The 16,266-nt window shown below is 35.3% G+C and overlaps 1 protein-coding gene across 1 annotated transcript in view; it reads left to right on the top strand.

The window, feature by feature from the left end:
• Positions 1-14,389, top strand: part of LOC134854852 (dysferlin-like) — a 76,787-nt gene extending 62,398 nt beyond the window's left edge. Inside the window, exons 7-14 of the mRNA XM_063871211.1 lie at positions 1,857-2,092; positions 2,330-2,564; positions 5,364-5,487; positions 5,904-6,718; positions 8,705-9,612; positions 9,844-10,489; positions 11,132-11,344; positions 14,201-14,389. Coding sequence (XP_063727281.1) covers positions 1,857-2,092; positions 2,330-2,564; positions 5,364-5,487; positions 5,904-6,718; positions 8,705-9,612; positions 9,844-10,489; positions 11,132-11,344; positions 14,201-14,389 — 3,366 coding nt within the window. The remainder of the gene's footprint in view (positions 1-1,856; positions 2,093-2,329; positions 2,565-5,363; positions 5,488-5,903; positions 6,719-8,704; positions 9,613-9,843; positions 10,490-11,131; positions 11,345-14,200) is intronic.
• The last annotated feature ends 1,877 nt before the right edge of the window (positions 14,390-16,266 follow it).

Genomic DNA, 16,266 nt, shown 5'->3' with positions numbered 1-16,266 from the left:
TTTATATCTTGAGCCAAAATTTATACAGTCAAATCTGATTGGCTAATATTAGCTAATCCAATTGAAACAACATGATTAGGTAATTCAATCAAAACTTCCAGCAGAAAAAATTTTAAGCCGAAAGTACCGAAATGTTAAACTTTTACTAACAATAAAATTATTTTCAAGTCACATAATAAGTTTTTTTGACGAGAAAAATTCAATTGAAATGCAGGAGCAGGACCGTGTTTTTGAATTTGAGTGTATAAATTGCGATCAACCTTATTAATTTGAACTCAAGAAAGTTGAAGAAATACTGATTTTGGACCGTTTAGTGCATAAGACCCTTTTATATCTTCGCACACAAAGCACTAATTTGAGTGAAAACTATTCACCTTTGTATTTACAATTTTTTATTCATTTTTGTTTTTATTGCACATGTTTTTATAAACTCAGTACCGTCCTGGTTATTGTTTTTAAAGTAAAAAAGAGCAATTTGAAGATAATGATTAAGGTCGCGTGTTTTTTACTTTTTGTCATAAAAAAGTTTTGAACAGTGTCCACACTCAACATCGATGTTTTTTTTCGTTTGGAGTTTTTTTTTCCATGCTCAACTCAAATTCTTTTTCTAAAAAAGGGCAAATTTGTTTTTCCATAAAAAGTCCAAAAATGCAAAAAAGAACGTGAACGTTGTTTAGTTTCGAGAAACAATTTTGACCTAATTTTCTATAATTGGTTTAGTTTGTTGAAAAAGTTTCAAAAATAATGAATTCTCGAAACTCAAAGAATCTCAAGGTGATTTTTTTTCTGCGGAATCTGAAAACTCGCGTTCATTTTAATCAGCCTGTTCATAAAAGTTTCTTATAACTTTTTTTACTGGGTTAAGTCAATGAAACTCGTGAACAGTTATATAGGTCGAGTGGATTTTTTTATTTCACTTTTTGGAAAAAGTCTTAAAATTTGTTCACGCTTAACTTTTTAATGGTTTGATTTCTCATTTTTTTCTAAGTTCAGTTCAATCTCTATGTTAATATAAAAGGAAGGCAGAATCCATTATCGAACAGCAAAAGTAGAAATATGACAAAAAACGTGCATGGCGATTCAAGAATACAAATTGACTTTAGTTTTGTGAATTCGACTTAATGATCCATTTATCTCAAATTCGGCTTATTTTCATTAAAGAAGAGTCGGTAATAATTTGTTTTTGAAAATCTAAAATCTTTAAGGCCATGTTTTTGTTTTTTTTTTTAATTTAACAGTTGAATTTTTTCATAAACCAATTTGTCAATTTTGTCGGTTTTCTGGAGTTCATTTACACTTTTCCTATTTTGTTGCCTGTGTTTTGATACCAGGGGCGGATTTGGGGGGGGGGGGGCTTGTGCGAGGGGCAGAGGCTTCCCTTCCTCAGGGATTTGACCCAAAGGGTCCCCCCTTTGTACTATTTTGGAACACCCACTTTTGACTGACCGGCACAAAAAATTTTCTAAAGGCGCCTTGGGTGCCAATATATACTAATTTTTAGGAGGGGCGCCAAAAAAAAAACGCAATTTTTGGTTAAAATGTTTCCAAAAAAGTGCCTAAAAACGCTATTTTGGTCTATTTTTTAAAACGTTTTGGCCAAAACAGGGTCTTTTTACTGCTTTGGGAGAGCTCGGAAAATGGAAAAAAGATCGACAAAATTTTTTGAAAATCTGCCCCCCCCCAATCCTCCAGAAAATCCTAGATTAGACCCTGTTTGATACTACTCGTTCCAACAAATTCGGGAGCATAACCCAGTCCTAAAAAACATTTGGGATTTAAAAATCGCTGTTTTTTAAAGCTATCGAGTTATTATATTAAATTTAGAATAACAAAACAAAATTGAAATATGCTTATAGGTACAAGATGCTAGCAAACACATGTTACCAAGACTGGTCAAAATTTTGAATTCCCTCGTTATTAAAGTAAATGTGACGCGAGCTCAACTGGAAAGCATGGATTTCTCCGATTCGGAATACTTGTTGGATAAACTGGATCTTCTGCTCGCAACAGTGGCATCCATTTTACAAACACTACCAAAAGAAAATCAGCATGACCTTTTGATAGACATTGAAACTCTACTGCATAACTTGAGGTAACATTTTCATAATGTTGATTTCTATTAGCAAGTGGCGGATTGAGGATTTTCTAGAGGAGAGGTAGATACGGATTTCCAAACAAGGGAGGACCCTTTGTGTGGTCAGGCGTCGAACCCACGAGGGGGAGGTGTGTCGGGGTTCCAGTGTGATGATACTTAATAATAGTAAAATGACTAAAGATCCCACACTTGAAATAAAATATGGTCTGACTGTACATATGCTTCTATTTTCAGGTCGATCAGAAGTCCCGTCTTGTCCACATTGCCGCCTATCATTGTCAGTTTCTCCTGCAAGGCAACTTCAGGCGCTATTTTTGCGTTTCTTCGAATTCCAACTCAGAATCTGATGTTCAATGCGTTTTTCGCGGGTAGTCAGTATAACAAGTCTACAACTGCCAAAATGAAGTTTGTGTCTAAAGACTTGATTGGAAGAATGGGAGGACAAATAGCCGCCCAGATCACTTATCAGGCAAGTAAATAACTGCTCCGCAAAAGCGCCAATTGCCAGAATCGGAGGAGCGTCTTGAAACCTCAAAGACTATTCGTTTTCGATTACTTCCTTGAAGCCAACGTACATTTATTCTGAGATTAGAGGTAGCAAGCGCAAGTTTGTATTGAAGTGAAAGCTCATTGACATGACTATTATCTAAAATTGACAGAGGCGCAAAAAAGTTATCTTCCTTAGTTTTTGGGAGAGCTCTGAAACAAGCATAATGATGAATAAAATAGGGGTCGCCTTTAAAAAGCGAATATCTATATCTATATCTATCTATATCTATACAATATTTAAATGCGAGTGACAGCTATCTCCCATGTTTAAGCATAATAATTTTGCATGTTTAACGAAAGAATTTTTTCATGTTTAAGCTATAGCATATATTGCAATCCTTAAGAAAATTTTTCAATTAGTTTTTTGCAAGGTCATTAATTTTTCAGTATTTTTTTTCGAGGCCAAATTAAGTCTGTCTGTCTGTCTGTCTGTCTGTCTGTCTGTCTGTCTGTCTGTCTGTCTGTATACCTGCTTTTTTAATTAATTTGATTATTTCTGTCTACCCGTCGCCTAATTTTTTAACTTTCATCTATTATGTATCTATCTATTATATATTTAATTGCGGGCTTCACTATCTCGCCATGCTTAAGCTTTTTCAACGTATTATTTTTGCATGTTTAACAAAAGAATTTTTTCACGTTTAAGCTATACCCTATGTTGCAATTTTTAAGGTTTTTTTCGATTTTCCAGTTTAAATCTATTATATATTTAATTGCGGGCTTCACTATTTTGCCATGTTTAAGCTTTTTCAACATATTATTCTTGCATGTTTAACAAAAGAATTTTTTCACGTTTAAGCTATACCCTATGTTGCAATTTTTAAGGTTTTTTATCGATTTTCCAGTTTAAATTCGGTGTTCATTTTATCAAGTTTGAAATTAGCAACCCAATAGTAAGATATTGTCTGAGTTTTTCCAGGTTTTGCGATTCTGGCCTCCATATATGAAAAGCCAAATCCTTTTAGTTTACGAGATAGGCAATTTTCGAGATTTTTCAAAACTTCTAGAAAATTTAATTTTAAAAGTTTCTCAATGTTTGAAATTCTCACCCAGTAGTTGTCAAGGTGCTGTCAGGATACTCTCAGGGGTTGCGAATCTTGCCTCCAATTCTCACTTCTAAAATCCTTGTAGTTTTCGAGATATGATGGTTTTCCTGATTTTTTTAAAAATTTTTCAAAAACTTAGATTTTGAAAAATTCCAAAACGAAATCTCAATCCTGTTGTTGGATATTGTGAGGGTACTCTCAGGGGTTGCGTATCTTGCCTCTGATTATGGCTGCTCTAATCCTTGTAGATTTTGAGATATGATTTATTTTGGATTTTTTTTCAAAATTTTTCTGAAAACTTAGATATAAAAAATATCACAAAACTCGAAATTACCCTCTCTGTAGTGAGGCTCTGTCGGGGTACTGTCAGAAATTGTGAATTTCGCCGCCAAAAATGACTGCTCAAATCCTTGTAGTTTTCAAGATATGACGTTTTCTATGATTTTATCCGAAATTTGAAAAAAAACTTACATGTTAAAAAATTCCAAAAGTTTAAAGATCTCAATCCTGAAATTGGAATCTTTGAGGGTACTCTCAGGGGGTTGCGAACCTTGTGTTTGAATATCGCTGCTCAAATTCATGAACTTTTAGAGATATAACGTTTTTTTAGGATTTTTTCTAAATTTTTTCAGAAAACTTAATTATAAAAAAATTCCCAAAAATTGAAATTATTATCTGTAGAGTGAGGCTCTGCCAGGGTACTCTGAGGTGTTGCGAGTTTTTGCCTCCCAATATGACTGCTAAATTTTTTGGAATTTTTGAGATATGACGTTTTTTTGGATTTTTTTTTTCAAAATTTTTCAGAAAACTCAATTATAAAAAACTTCCCAATACTTGAAATTTTTATCTCTGTAGTGAGGCTCTGGCAGGGTACTCTCTAGAGTTGCAAATTTTGCCTCCAAATAGGACTGCTCAAAATTTTGCAGTTTTCCATTTATTACGTTTTTTATTAAAATTATTTTTTTTTTTCAAAGTTTGAAATTCCTAACCTGTAGTTGTGGGGCTGTCAGAGTAATCTCAGGGATTGCAAATTCGGCCTTCATTTAAGAATGCCCATATCATTTTTGTTTAAGAGATACGACAATTTGTGTGATTTTTTTGGAAGTTTTCAGAAATCTCAAATTACAAAATAATTCGTTAAATTGAAATTCCCAACCCTAAGTTGTCTACTTTGCGAATTTTGCGAATTTTGCCATCTAAAAAGACTGCTCAAATATTGGTTGCTTTCGAGATTAGAAAACTTAAGGTGAAGTTTATCAAAATTTGAACTTCCCAACGTTGTCTCAGGAGTTGCAAATCTTGCGTCCAAAAGCGACTGCTCAATTGCTTTCAGTTTCCCAGATGTGACGTTTCTTAGTTCATTTTAAATTTTTCAAAGAACTTATATAAAACTTCACAAAATTTTATGGTTCTTCAAAATTTGTTCAAAAAACGTGAATAAAAACTTTGCAAAATTTTTAATTACGAACGCTGTAATTGGGTGCTGTCAGAGTACACTCAAAGAATAGTTTATGAATTTGAATTCATAAACCCTTCCGTCATCATTGTTTTGAGCAGGGGGAAAAAATTTCACTTAAGTTTTGCTTATAACTTTCATGCCTGTTTGAAATCGTTCATAAACAACCACAAAATGGCCGCTGTTCAATTTTGACTCAAATCCTTGTTGACTTCAGGCATGGGTTTACAACAAATCAGAAGGAGGTTGTCCTGCAAATGATTTGGATCAGAAACTTCCGATCCATTCATGCGCAGTTATGCATGAATACGAGGAGAAAACTCTTCTCAGCTGGCAAAAAGGTTGGTCTTAAATTAGATTCATAATCAAATGTAATTTAGGAGGATTTATTGCGAAATGATCACAAACATAGAAACTAGAGAATAAAAAGGCTCTTTTCCAGTTTCCCACCCCCCTTTCAGAATACCGAGTTTTATGTTTGTTGTACGTGTTATTACGGCTAAATGCGTGATGTTACGCTGTAAGGTATGAAGAACAAATCTGTTTACAGTTGTCGATTAATTCACCACGCCAAATTTCATTGCATTATGACAACGTTAAATAGACTTTTCAGTATTGAAATTTAAAGGGGGGACTGGAAAAAGAGCCAATAATATTATGACTAGGCTTTACAATCATTACTTGATTTGAGGAGATAATTTAACTTTTTGTGTAGCTTTTAAAGATGTTTGTGCCAATGTATCTGTTTTGATTTCAGGTGAACCTCAGTTCCATGACTTGAACGGAGTCACCTACCCTTCCATTGAGATGCTCAGTCGCATTTGCAGAGGTTCTCAAAAATATGAAATCTCCAAGTCCGACCAATGGCAACTGCTCACCAACCTTACTAGTCCCATATCAACAGACCAAAAGTTGGATACTTTTCCAAAACAAGATAAGAGTCAGGCAGTTATGTTTAAGCATGAAAGAAGGAAAGTAGGTGATAACAAGTGGCTGCGAAATGAACCTCATTTTTGGGGCTCTGATTTGGTGGCTAAAGATGACAAAAAGGGATCCTTTTACCCTCCGAAGGGCTGGAAGTGGGCTGGAACCTGGAAACCTGAAATAGAACCGAGACGAATTGGTTCGGAAATTGACGAAGAAGGCTGGCAGTACAGTTCGTTTTCAGGAGATGTCACGAGTTTTGAAGTCACAGATTGGAATCCAGTTGAAAATGAAAGCCACCGTCTTAGAAGGCAAAAGCTGGTTCGCGTTTTAGTCCTTGACGACAAAGAAAACGTAGAAAAATTAGAAAAGATAGAAGAAGAATCTGCTTTTTTCGAGTATTCAAACAATTATTGGGACGATTATTTCCCGTTCTCGGATGGAAGTGAAATCTTTAGACGGCGAATTTGGTTTCGAAAACTGAACTCGGTTGAATTTGTGGGAAAGAGTTTCGACAGTCTCAAGTTGAGTGCTTCTTTGGAAGATGGCGGCGGAAACATCGAAGTCTGCTCGCAACTGTATCATTTTATCAATGCAAAGTTAGCTGAAAAACGGTTTGAACTGCATGCGTACATATATCAAGGCGAAGTAAGTAATTTTTGTTAGAATTAAACTTTTAAGGCTTAAATTTTTAATTATAGCAAATTCAGCGAAATAATTCACACAGGAAATCAGTGAATTTCAAAGAAAACTGCGGCTAACCTGTTTTTATTAGAGCTACATGGAAGCCTAGTTCTCAAAAACTAGACTCTTATCTAAGTTTTTTTGAACCTAAATGTTGCCTCACCTGCGAACGAGTCCATATTAAAGGAGGGACTAAACTACCAGGGCACTCCATCTGTGTTTGTGAAGCGAATCCGCTCCGCGTCCAACCCAGAGAATCTCATTTTAAGGTTAGATTATTTGTTAGAAGGAAGGCAAACTTCTCCATTGATCACCAAAATCGTAAAGGTTGTAAAAAACGCAATCGAATTTTTATTTTGAAAGCTGATTTCAATTTTCAGATTTATCAGTGGAATAAATGTGTTGTCTATTGATTTGATCCAGGTTTTCCGTTTTCTGAGGGAGAATATCTATGATGTGATTACGCCAGCTCTAATCTTTATGATCTATGACTTTTAAAATTCTTCTGCAGAAAGGAGAACGATAACGCTTTCACTTCAAAGAAGATGTTGTGCGACTTCAACATTCAAAAGTGGATTTGAATAATTAGATTTCCCAGCTGAGTGAAAAAAAACTAGCTGATCCAGTTTTATCTTATTGAGCTAGTTTTATGAAAAAAATGTCGAAGACACAAAATTCTTGAAATTTAGAGATCTCAAACATGATATATTTCATTTTTTTAGTTCTCGAGAGATTTTCAAATTATAAAGTATTTTCGCTCCGTTGTTTAATTAGAGAGGATTTCTAATGCTTGGGCTGGTTTGCAAATCAGTCAAACTTCGGCGATCAAAATATTTTACTTTCATTTTTTGTAAAGTTATGTCGGTTTAAAAATCGGTACTTTGAGTATGCTCTAGTTTATTTTATGCACCTTTTTCAATGTGTAATCCATGTTGACGAAAACGTAACGCAGTTTATTTACTTGAGGCTGTGATTTCTTAAGGAATAAAGAGATCTGTACAAGACTTAATTCATCTTGTTATATAATAGATAAGTTGTAAACAATGTCATGACAATTAGATACTTCAACTTAAATCTTTCATAAATTGAATAAGAGTGATTAAATAAACTTGTTTAAAATTAGACCGTGGATTGATAGGTCGAATTATCTCGCACTAGAAAAATTGTTCCAAAATGACTTCAGGCAAGCTAAAAGTTTGTGATTATTTGTACGACTAAAGTATTTTAACTTGATATTTGTTTTTGCTTCAAAATTATTGTTTTTCAGTTTTAGGAGTCGACGAACGTAGTTGAGAAAGTTAAATAGGTCGGAATGATTTTTTGTCTTTTTTTCAGGTTTGAGGTTTTTTTATTTGAGTTTATTTTTTAAAGGCCAATTCCCTTCTTTTGTTAAAAGGAAAGCAAATTCCACTATCAAGCAGTGAACATGAACAAGTTACAAAAACATGGTCAACTTCTAATTTTGAAAGCGGAGTTCAATTATCAGATTTCTTAGCGGATGAAAAGTTTTACCGAATAATCTAGTTTTCTCAAATTGGGTTCATTTTAAGAAAAAAGTGGCAATCAAAAACTGTTGGTGAATTTAAAAAAGCCTTAAGGCCATCTATATTTTATTTTAAAAATTCGAAAGGTGAAATTTGTTCAAACTTTCGAATTTCATTGCGCTCATATATTCTTTTCCAACTCTGGGCTATGTTTACTGTTTCCAAAAATTTTTCGGTACCAGCAGTTTGAAAATTCAACAATTTTGATGGCTGGCGCTCTTATCTTAAAGTTAATCTATTTAGAGATAACTGGATCAATACGTAATTTTTTATTTGGCTCGGAGTTCAGAAACTTAAAGTCCTTTTTTGAAACTAGGAGTCATTCACTTTTTCGATCAAACAAGAATTTACATTTTTCCATTTTTTGTTTTAAAGATTTCCAATTATCTGATGGCTACGTTTTTAGGATCTCAATGCTGCACAGGCAACCAGAACATTTGCCAATGTAATTGCACAATCGATGTCCAGGAAGTCCCATAGTGTCGATCGCTCAATTAGCCCACTATTTGACGAAGTCTTAATCATCAAAGACATTTGCTGCTACGATCTAACATTGAACCAAGAACAATCCTCTTTAATTATACCATCAGTTTTCATCGAAGTCAGAAATCAGTCGGGATCTTCAGAAACAGCTGTGGGTCACGTGACTATTACCCCAAATCTGTTGAAATACTCTTCAGATCGACGCTCACATTTGAAGTGGATCGAGTTGCGAACTTTTCTGTCGACCGCCAAAAGTCGTCTCCTCTGCTCATGTGAGCTCATTGAACCAAATTTACAAGCTGCTAAATTGATCCCTACTTTTGACCGAACTGTTACGTATTTCACAATCCCGTACCCAATAGCTCCGGTCACGAAACTCACTACTTTCGAGATCATTTTCTGGGGTTTGAGAGGCGTTAACAACCTTTCGGGTGGTTTTGTCGAACTAATGCGATTCTTGGGAGGCATGGAATCGTCAAGTTTGATTATTGAAACAACGATTCTCAAGTACTTCGAAAATTCCGGTGTCCTCAAAAATATCGCAGAGCACCCTAATTTTCCAAGAGACAACCATCGTCTGGATATGCTTCTCCCGATCAAGAAAGAGTACTCGCCTGTCGTGGATTTGGCCCTGAAGAAATTTGAAGGAGACTATTTTCCCGGAACCGGGCAAATTGTAGCTGTCGCAACTATCTCAGGAATCACCGATTTGCTGAGAGGAGATTTATTTGGCACGGAAACTCTTGATGATCAATTGGGCAATGGAGATAATGAACATGGTGACACTGGTGATCAGGAACATAATCGCAGCTCAAAAGAATCAGTAAATAGGTTGGTCTTTTTTGTAAAATTGTCTCTGGTTTCCAAAGAACTCGACATTTTGCACTACTTTCATTTGCCATCTTTTCCTAAAATAAAATTTCAAAATTTATGAAAAAAATAGCCCAACTTTTTTTTATTTATGGGTGAATATTGAAGCTACTAAGAGACCATTAATTTGCCGGGTTTTTCTCTATGCTTGTAATTTCGTAACCTTTGATTCTGTAATCTTTTTTCATGTAGCTTGTACATTATGAAGTCGAGAGCAAACCAGGGTAACAAGGTCAAACTCTACCGACGTCAAAATGCATCAGGGCAGGGCGATTTACTCGACACTGTTGAAAATGGAGATTTCTGGTCGCTGTTCTACGCTGCCCGAAAGCTGAATTCAGTCAGCTTGGAAAAACGAACTGAAAATACAGAAGCCAAATCAGATGCTGTATTATTTTTCTACCAATCAAGTCTCGAAGACTTCCACGAACAGTTCACAGACTTCTTAAACAGTTATCCTCTCGTCAAACCGAACAAATCTTTCTTCAGTGACGATTTTGGAAACCGAGTTTGCGATTTGAAAGCGGCTATTGCGGTGTACTACACACTCCAAAACCGTCAAAATTTTTCGTTTTTCTCGAGAGCGCCGACGCCAACGCAGAAGAAATTACTAGTCCGACTGTATGTTTTACAGGCTGATAATTTGGTGTCTCTAGATTTCAATACTGGTCTTTCAGATCCATATATTTTTGTGCAAACAAGCGGTGGTCAAACGTTTGGAAAACGTGATGATTTTGTGACCAATTCTCTGGAGCCGGTGTTCGGAATATCGTTCGAGTTCAAAGTTACACTCCCGTTGGATTACTTAGTCACATTAGAAGTGTGGAACCATAACAAGGTGAGCGGCGAAATAGCACAACTTTTTGCACATTGATATTTCATTTATCGAGACGGAAGATCAGTTAATAACCAGTGAAAGAGGAATTGAGCTTTCTACGATAAAGCGCGGTTAAGACATTTTCTTTGACTCTTTTTTAATCTATACTGCCAAAAAAGCTTTCACTTCTAAGCAAAAATGATTATTGGTTAGCATTCCAATGAGGCAGCCTTGTGGTAAGTCGGTAACTTTGAGAACGTCAGATCAGGTGTTCGATCCCCTGTCGCGGTAATGAAAGTGTGTGAGGATGAGCACTCATTGAACCTCTAGTTTTAGGTCTACTACAGCCTGACCTTTTTTGGTTGTAGCTGTGGTACCATACGTCACAGTTCTAGACGCTTGATAGTCAGCCTGAGCTTGCAAAAAAAGTACTTTGCTCAAGAAAAAACGCTGTAATGAAGAAATAAAATTAAAGGGCTCGTGGAAAATGACCTATGAAAACAAATTATTTCTCTTCTATAAAGCATATAGAAGTCTTATTATTAAATATGTACTTATTAAAATTAAAACCATATGCACTAGTTCTTATGAGTCAAAAATTCCACAGAAGGAGTCGAAAATGTACGATTTGTAACTAGCTATTGTATTACTTCGTCTATTCAGGTGATGAAAGACGAGTTGATGGGCTTCACTGAGATCGACATTGAGAACAGATGGACTTCCAAGTACAGAGGCATGTGTCCACTGCCTGCCAGTGGTGGGGGGTTCGATTCCCGCTCCTGGCGGGACAATCAGCTGCCCACTGACATTTTGACTCAGTGGTGCAAGAGACACTTGTTCTGCGAGCCCCGATGGATCTCAAATCACGAAGTAGAGGCTAGTTTTATTTTCAATTCAAACCAAGCATCGTTCTCTTTTTCTGGCTTTCTATGTCATATCACACTTGCTGTCATATGGAGGCGGATAATAAAAAAAGAACCAGCTGAGACTGGTTCAGATGAGACGCTCTATTTTTTTGAAGATTTTGCTAGGTTTTGAAAAAGTATTCAACAGCTATTGCGCTGTGCATATAATTGTGTAAGTTTTGGACAACTAATATTATTGCTTGTTTTTAAATGTAAACACAAAGAGATGCAAATGGCGCAAAAATTCGTAAAAGGTTTCTAGTTTCGAAAGTGGAATTCAATATTTAGATTTCCAGCGGAATAAAAACTTTACCTGTTGATCCAGTTTTCTCAAGTTGGGTTAATTTTATCAAAAAAGCGCCTGTCATAAATCGTTCTAGAAATTCAAAGAGTTTAGAAGGCATCTATTTTTTTCTTGAGAATCGAAAGTTGAGATTTTTTCAACAAACTTAGTGTTTTTTTTATGATTAATTGCGTCCATTATTCTTTTCCAATCTTCGATTGGCTATGTTTGTTAAATGATTATTGCGTAGACATTGTTGCTGGAATCCGTAAAACTGTGCAAGAATCCGTATAATTTTGAAATAGTTTTCGAGTCAAAATTTGATGGGATACGTTGGCAAATGATTAAAAATAAGGTGCTAAGTTTGCATTTTGGTTGTAGAGCTAATGTGCTGGTTACAGAGACTACGAGGACTTTAGTGACAAATGTTTCGTCAAGATTATTATCAGTAGTGAACGTAGTGAAGATTCTTACACGGGTCTTGGTGATTTCTTCAATTTTTTTTCAGGAAAATGTTTTGAAGTTTGTTCACGTTAAACGTGTTCAATTTCTGGTTTCGAAAATGGCAATAAATATTCAGATTTCCCAAGAAATAGTTTTTTTAAATACAGTTTTCTCAAACTGGTTTATTTTTATTTTAAAAAGTGCCGACGACCAAATTTTCTAGAAATTCGAACAGCTTCAAGGGCATCTGATTTGTTTTGAAGTTCGAAGTTGAGACTTCAAAAGACAAGTTAGTTTTTCTGTTTACATGCGTCCCTTGAATTTTTTCCAACAGTCTCTTGGCTATGTTTTAATGATCCAGTTTTCTCGAATGGGGCTAATTGTATGATAAAATGGCAGTTCATAAAAGGTTCTTGCCATTTAAAGAGCTTTGAGATAATGTGTTTTCCCAACAAAAATTCAAAATTGAAAACTAATTAAAGTCATTTCAATTGTTTTTTCCGCTTTCCGTGAGTTTATTGTCCTTTTTATCAATTTTTGATGGCTAAATTTCTTCCCGCATCTAAAAAAGGTAAAAAAATCAATCATCAAATTGTGGTCTAAAATATTATTAGAATAATTGATTCCCATTCCCATGTTGCACTCAGACAGCAAAAAAGAATAAAAAATCGATTATAATCCATTGTTTTTTTTATCGAATTTAAAATTAATTATAATCCATTTAAAAATAGCTTTTTTGTTCGCCTTAATTTTGTTTTGCGTCTATCGAAATTTTGCAAGATTTTTCGCATTTATCAAATGAGTAATGCGGAGATCTTGCAAACCGAGAGTACGGCCTACTCGATTTCTAAACCTTAACTTTCTCAAATTGCAAAACGATTGCGTTAACATCTCCCCCTATTTTGCCTCTTTACCCTTTACAAAACCCACCCCAACGTTTGCCCCTTTACTCCCTCCCCCTAAGTTTCTGAATAATCTTTAAATAAACTGAAAGGAACAAAATTATGAAATTGGATAACAAAAAACAGTAACAAAAATCAAAGTTGAGCAGAAAAAGTTGAAATTGAACAACAAGTAACGAACTTTAGTTTGAAACAGAAAAACACTTTATGTGCATTGAAATTAGCATCTCAATTAGGTAAACAAAATCGATTATAACGGAGTTTCATAAAAGGGAAAAATAACCAAATATATTTGATTTGCAATAACTTTTAATGCTTTATCAAATAATAGCACTATAATACAATCTTTATTGATTAGAATTGTTTAGTTTTTTTCACTTTTATAGAAACTGAAAAGAAAACTCAACTTTAATATGATTTTTATCCAAGGAACTCCAGTGCGGGAATTTTTGTTAATTATGTCCGAGTGTTATAAAACTTGACATGCTGACTAAATAGGCGTTGCTAAATATAATTATTCCTGCTAATATACTTTGTAAAACCATAAATTTGATGCACATGAGGTGGAAGGTGAGGAAAAGGAGCCCCCAAAAATATGAAAAAGATGTGACCCGGGACGACATTAATTTGAAATCAATTGAACAATTAAATTAAAATTTAATGATTATAATGTATCATAGTATTTACCCTAAGAAAATACCGTTAACAGCTAATTTAAAAATTGGAGCAAGATTGATATAACAAGATGCACGTGCATATGTCCTTAAAATTAAAATTTATTAACGACCAAAAATGGCAGCAGCAGCTGAGAAAAAGAAACATGTGGAGTTTTTGAATAAGTTCACAGACAAAGCAAGAGAGAAGGCAGGAGATGGAGGGAGGAGGAAAAACAGCACCAAAGGAAAGATAAATCGCATTTGCGTTACCTGTTCCTTGAAACCTTTTGATATCTTTAAATAATCTCAATTATAGTACTAAAATAACCGTACCCTAGGAATAATTTTACGGTTAAATCAGTGTCGTTTGAAGTAATTTTCCGAGGGTGGGGCTGATTTTTGAGAATTTGAACCGTCAAACATATGCGAACATTTTAGTAACGATACAGTTTTCGAAGCAGGCCAACTTACCTGGGAATTTAATGGTAACGCAAACTGTAATCTGATTGGTGTCGTTGTTTAATTAAGAAGTGCTTTCTAAGCGGGACAAGAAGATGGTTGAGAAGTTGTATGTGCACAGTGTGGCTGCCGGGAACAAGGGGGGAGGAGGAGGGGGAGGGGACGAAGGAGGTCAGCTGCTAACTCGGGCCTTCTTAGAGGTCAAGTTGAAGAAAGAGGAGCACAAGCGAAAGGCCAACGAGGAAAAAGCCAATAAGGAGAGACTACCATGACAACACACATTGCACACTTAAGATCTTTTCTGTCCCCCACGTAGTTCAGACTCTTAAATAGGTCGCGATTATTTTTTCAGGAAGTCTTTAAATTTGTTCAGGCTCAAATTTACTGTTTCGCAGTTTGACTTTTGATATATTTTTTAAGTTCCGCTCATTTCCTTTGTTAAAAGGAAGGCAAACTCCACTATCGAAAAAAATGTAAAGGTCACGAAAAATGTGATTGACTTCTAGTTTCGAAAGTGGTATTGATTTTTCAGATTTCCCAGCGGAATAAAAATTTTAGCTTTTTAATTTGAAATTCGAAAATTGAGACTTTATTTAGAAAAACATGTCAGTACTTTTTCTGGGATCTTTTCCACTTTCCGGCTCTTTTCCAGTTCCCCCCCCTTTTCAAAATACCGAGTTTTATGTTTGATTTACGTGTTATTACGGCTAAATGCGTGATGTTACGCTGTAAAGTAGAAGAACAAATCTGTTCAGAATGGTCGATTTGTTCACCACGCCAAATTTCATTGCATTATGACAGCGTTAAATAGACTTTTCAAAATTGAATTTGAAAGGAGGGGGGAAACTGGAAAAGAGCCCACTTTCCTCCTACATTTCGAAATTTCTGTTTTCATAATTGCTGTTCATGTTTTGATAGCTAAACGCGTGTTGTTACGATGTTACGGCATTATAAAAACGTTTAATTGATTTTTCAGAATAGAATTTCAAATGTGGGGTGGGGGAGTTGAAAAGGGGGCTCCTTGAGCTTTTCAAATTCACTTTGAAAAAGCGTTTTTTAACGTTGTCATAATGCCATGATATTTGGCGTGGCGAACAAATCGACAACTGTGAACTTCATACTTTACAGCGTAACATCACGCATTTAGCACGTAATAACACGTAAAACAATCATAAAACTCGGTGAGAACTGAAAGTGAGAACTGAAAACGAGCCGAGAAAAGCTTTTTCTGTTTGCTCGCTTCATTGACTCTTTTCTTTTCTTGTCGCCGCTTCCACTCGCGTTTTTTTTTTTGGTTTTTCTTATACACCGGATAAAATTGTTCTCTCTTCTTCTGCAACACTTGCTCCGGTCACCTCGGTGATACAAACTGGTTGAATTCTACATTTTCTGAGTTCCCAATATTTTATCAGTTTAGCGAGCTTCACAAGATTCACCACAACCACAAACACCTCGAGTTAGACAAGCTAGCCAGTACAAAACGCATCTCAAGTTCAAAAAATTTCTTCTGTAACCCAAGCTCCTTGAATTCTACAAGTCTTTCCAGTACTACGGGCTCCACAAGCATCTCTAGTGTCAAAAGCTTCTCAGTTGTAACTAAATTCTCCCGTAACGCAAAACTCTCAAAAGTTAAACCAAGTTCAACAACAACTAGGAGCTCGGGTCGATAATTCGCGGGTCGGTAAACTCACTGAACTCCACACGCTTTACCAGTTCGCTGCAATGCTATCGAGCTCTGCTGAACTGCTGTATCCGAGTCACTGCTTGCAATTTATCCGAAATAATCAGTAGAAATTTGCGATTTTTTCTCAATTGTAACTAAATTTGCCATAATGCAAAGCTCTCAAAATTTTAGCTCTCAAAATTGAGAAAAAAAATAATTTTTTCAGAAAACTCCTTCGTAACGCAAACGACGTTGATAAGTTTAAAATACCCTAAAGTTTTTTGAGAGCTAAAATTTTGAGAGCTTTGCATTATGGCGAATTTGGTTACAATTGAGAAGCTTTTGACACTAGAGATGCTTGTGCCCCAAAAATAACCTAAAAACTACTTTTAGGATTACTTTCAAAAACTTAGTTTCGGTGAACAAATGCTTATCATAAAAATTTCTTGAATGGAAATTGTAAGACAAACATTTTCCATAGAGTCC

Source organism: Symsagittifera roscoffensis, chromosome 9 (genome assembly GCF_963678635.1).
Source record: "Symsagittifera roscoffensis chromosome 9, txSymRosc1.1, whole genome shotgun sequence".
Classification (NCBI taxonomy): domain Eukaryota; kingdom Metazoa; phylum Xenacoelomorpha; order Acoela; family Convolutidae; genus Symsagittifera; species Symsagittifera roscoffensis.
Note: the sequence above shows the minus strand (reverse complement) of the source record. Positions and strands in the feature narration are given on the sequence as shown.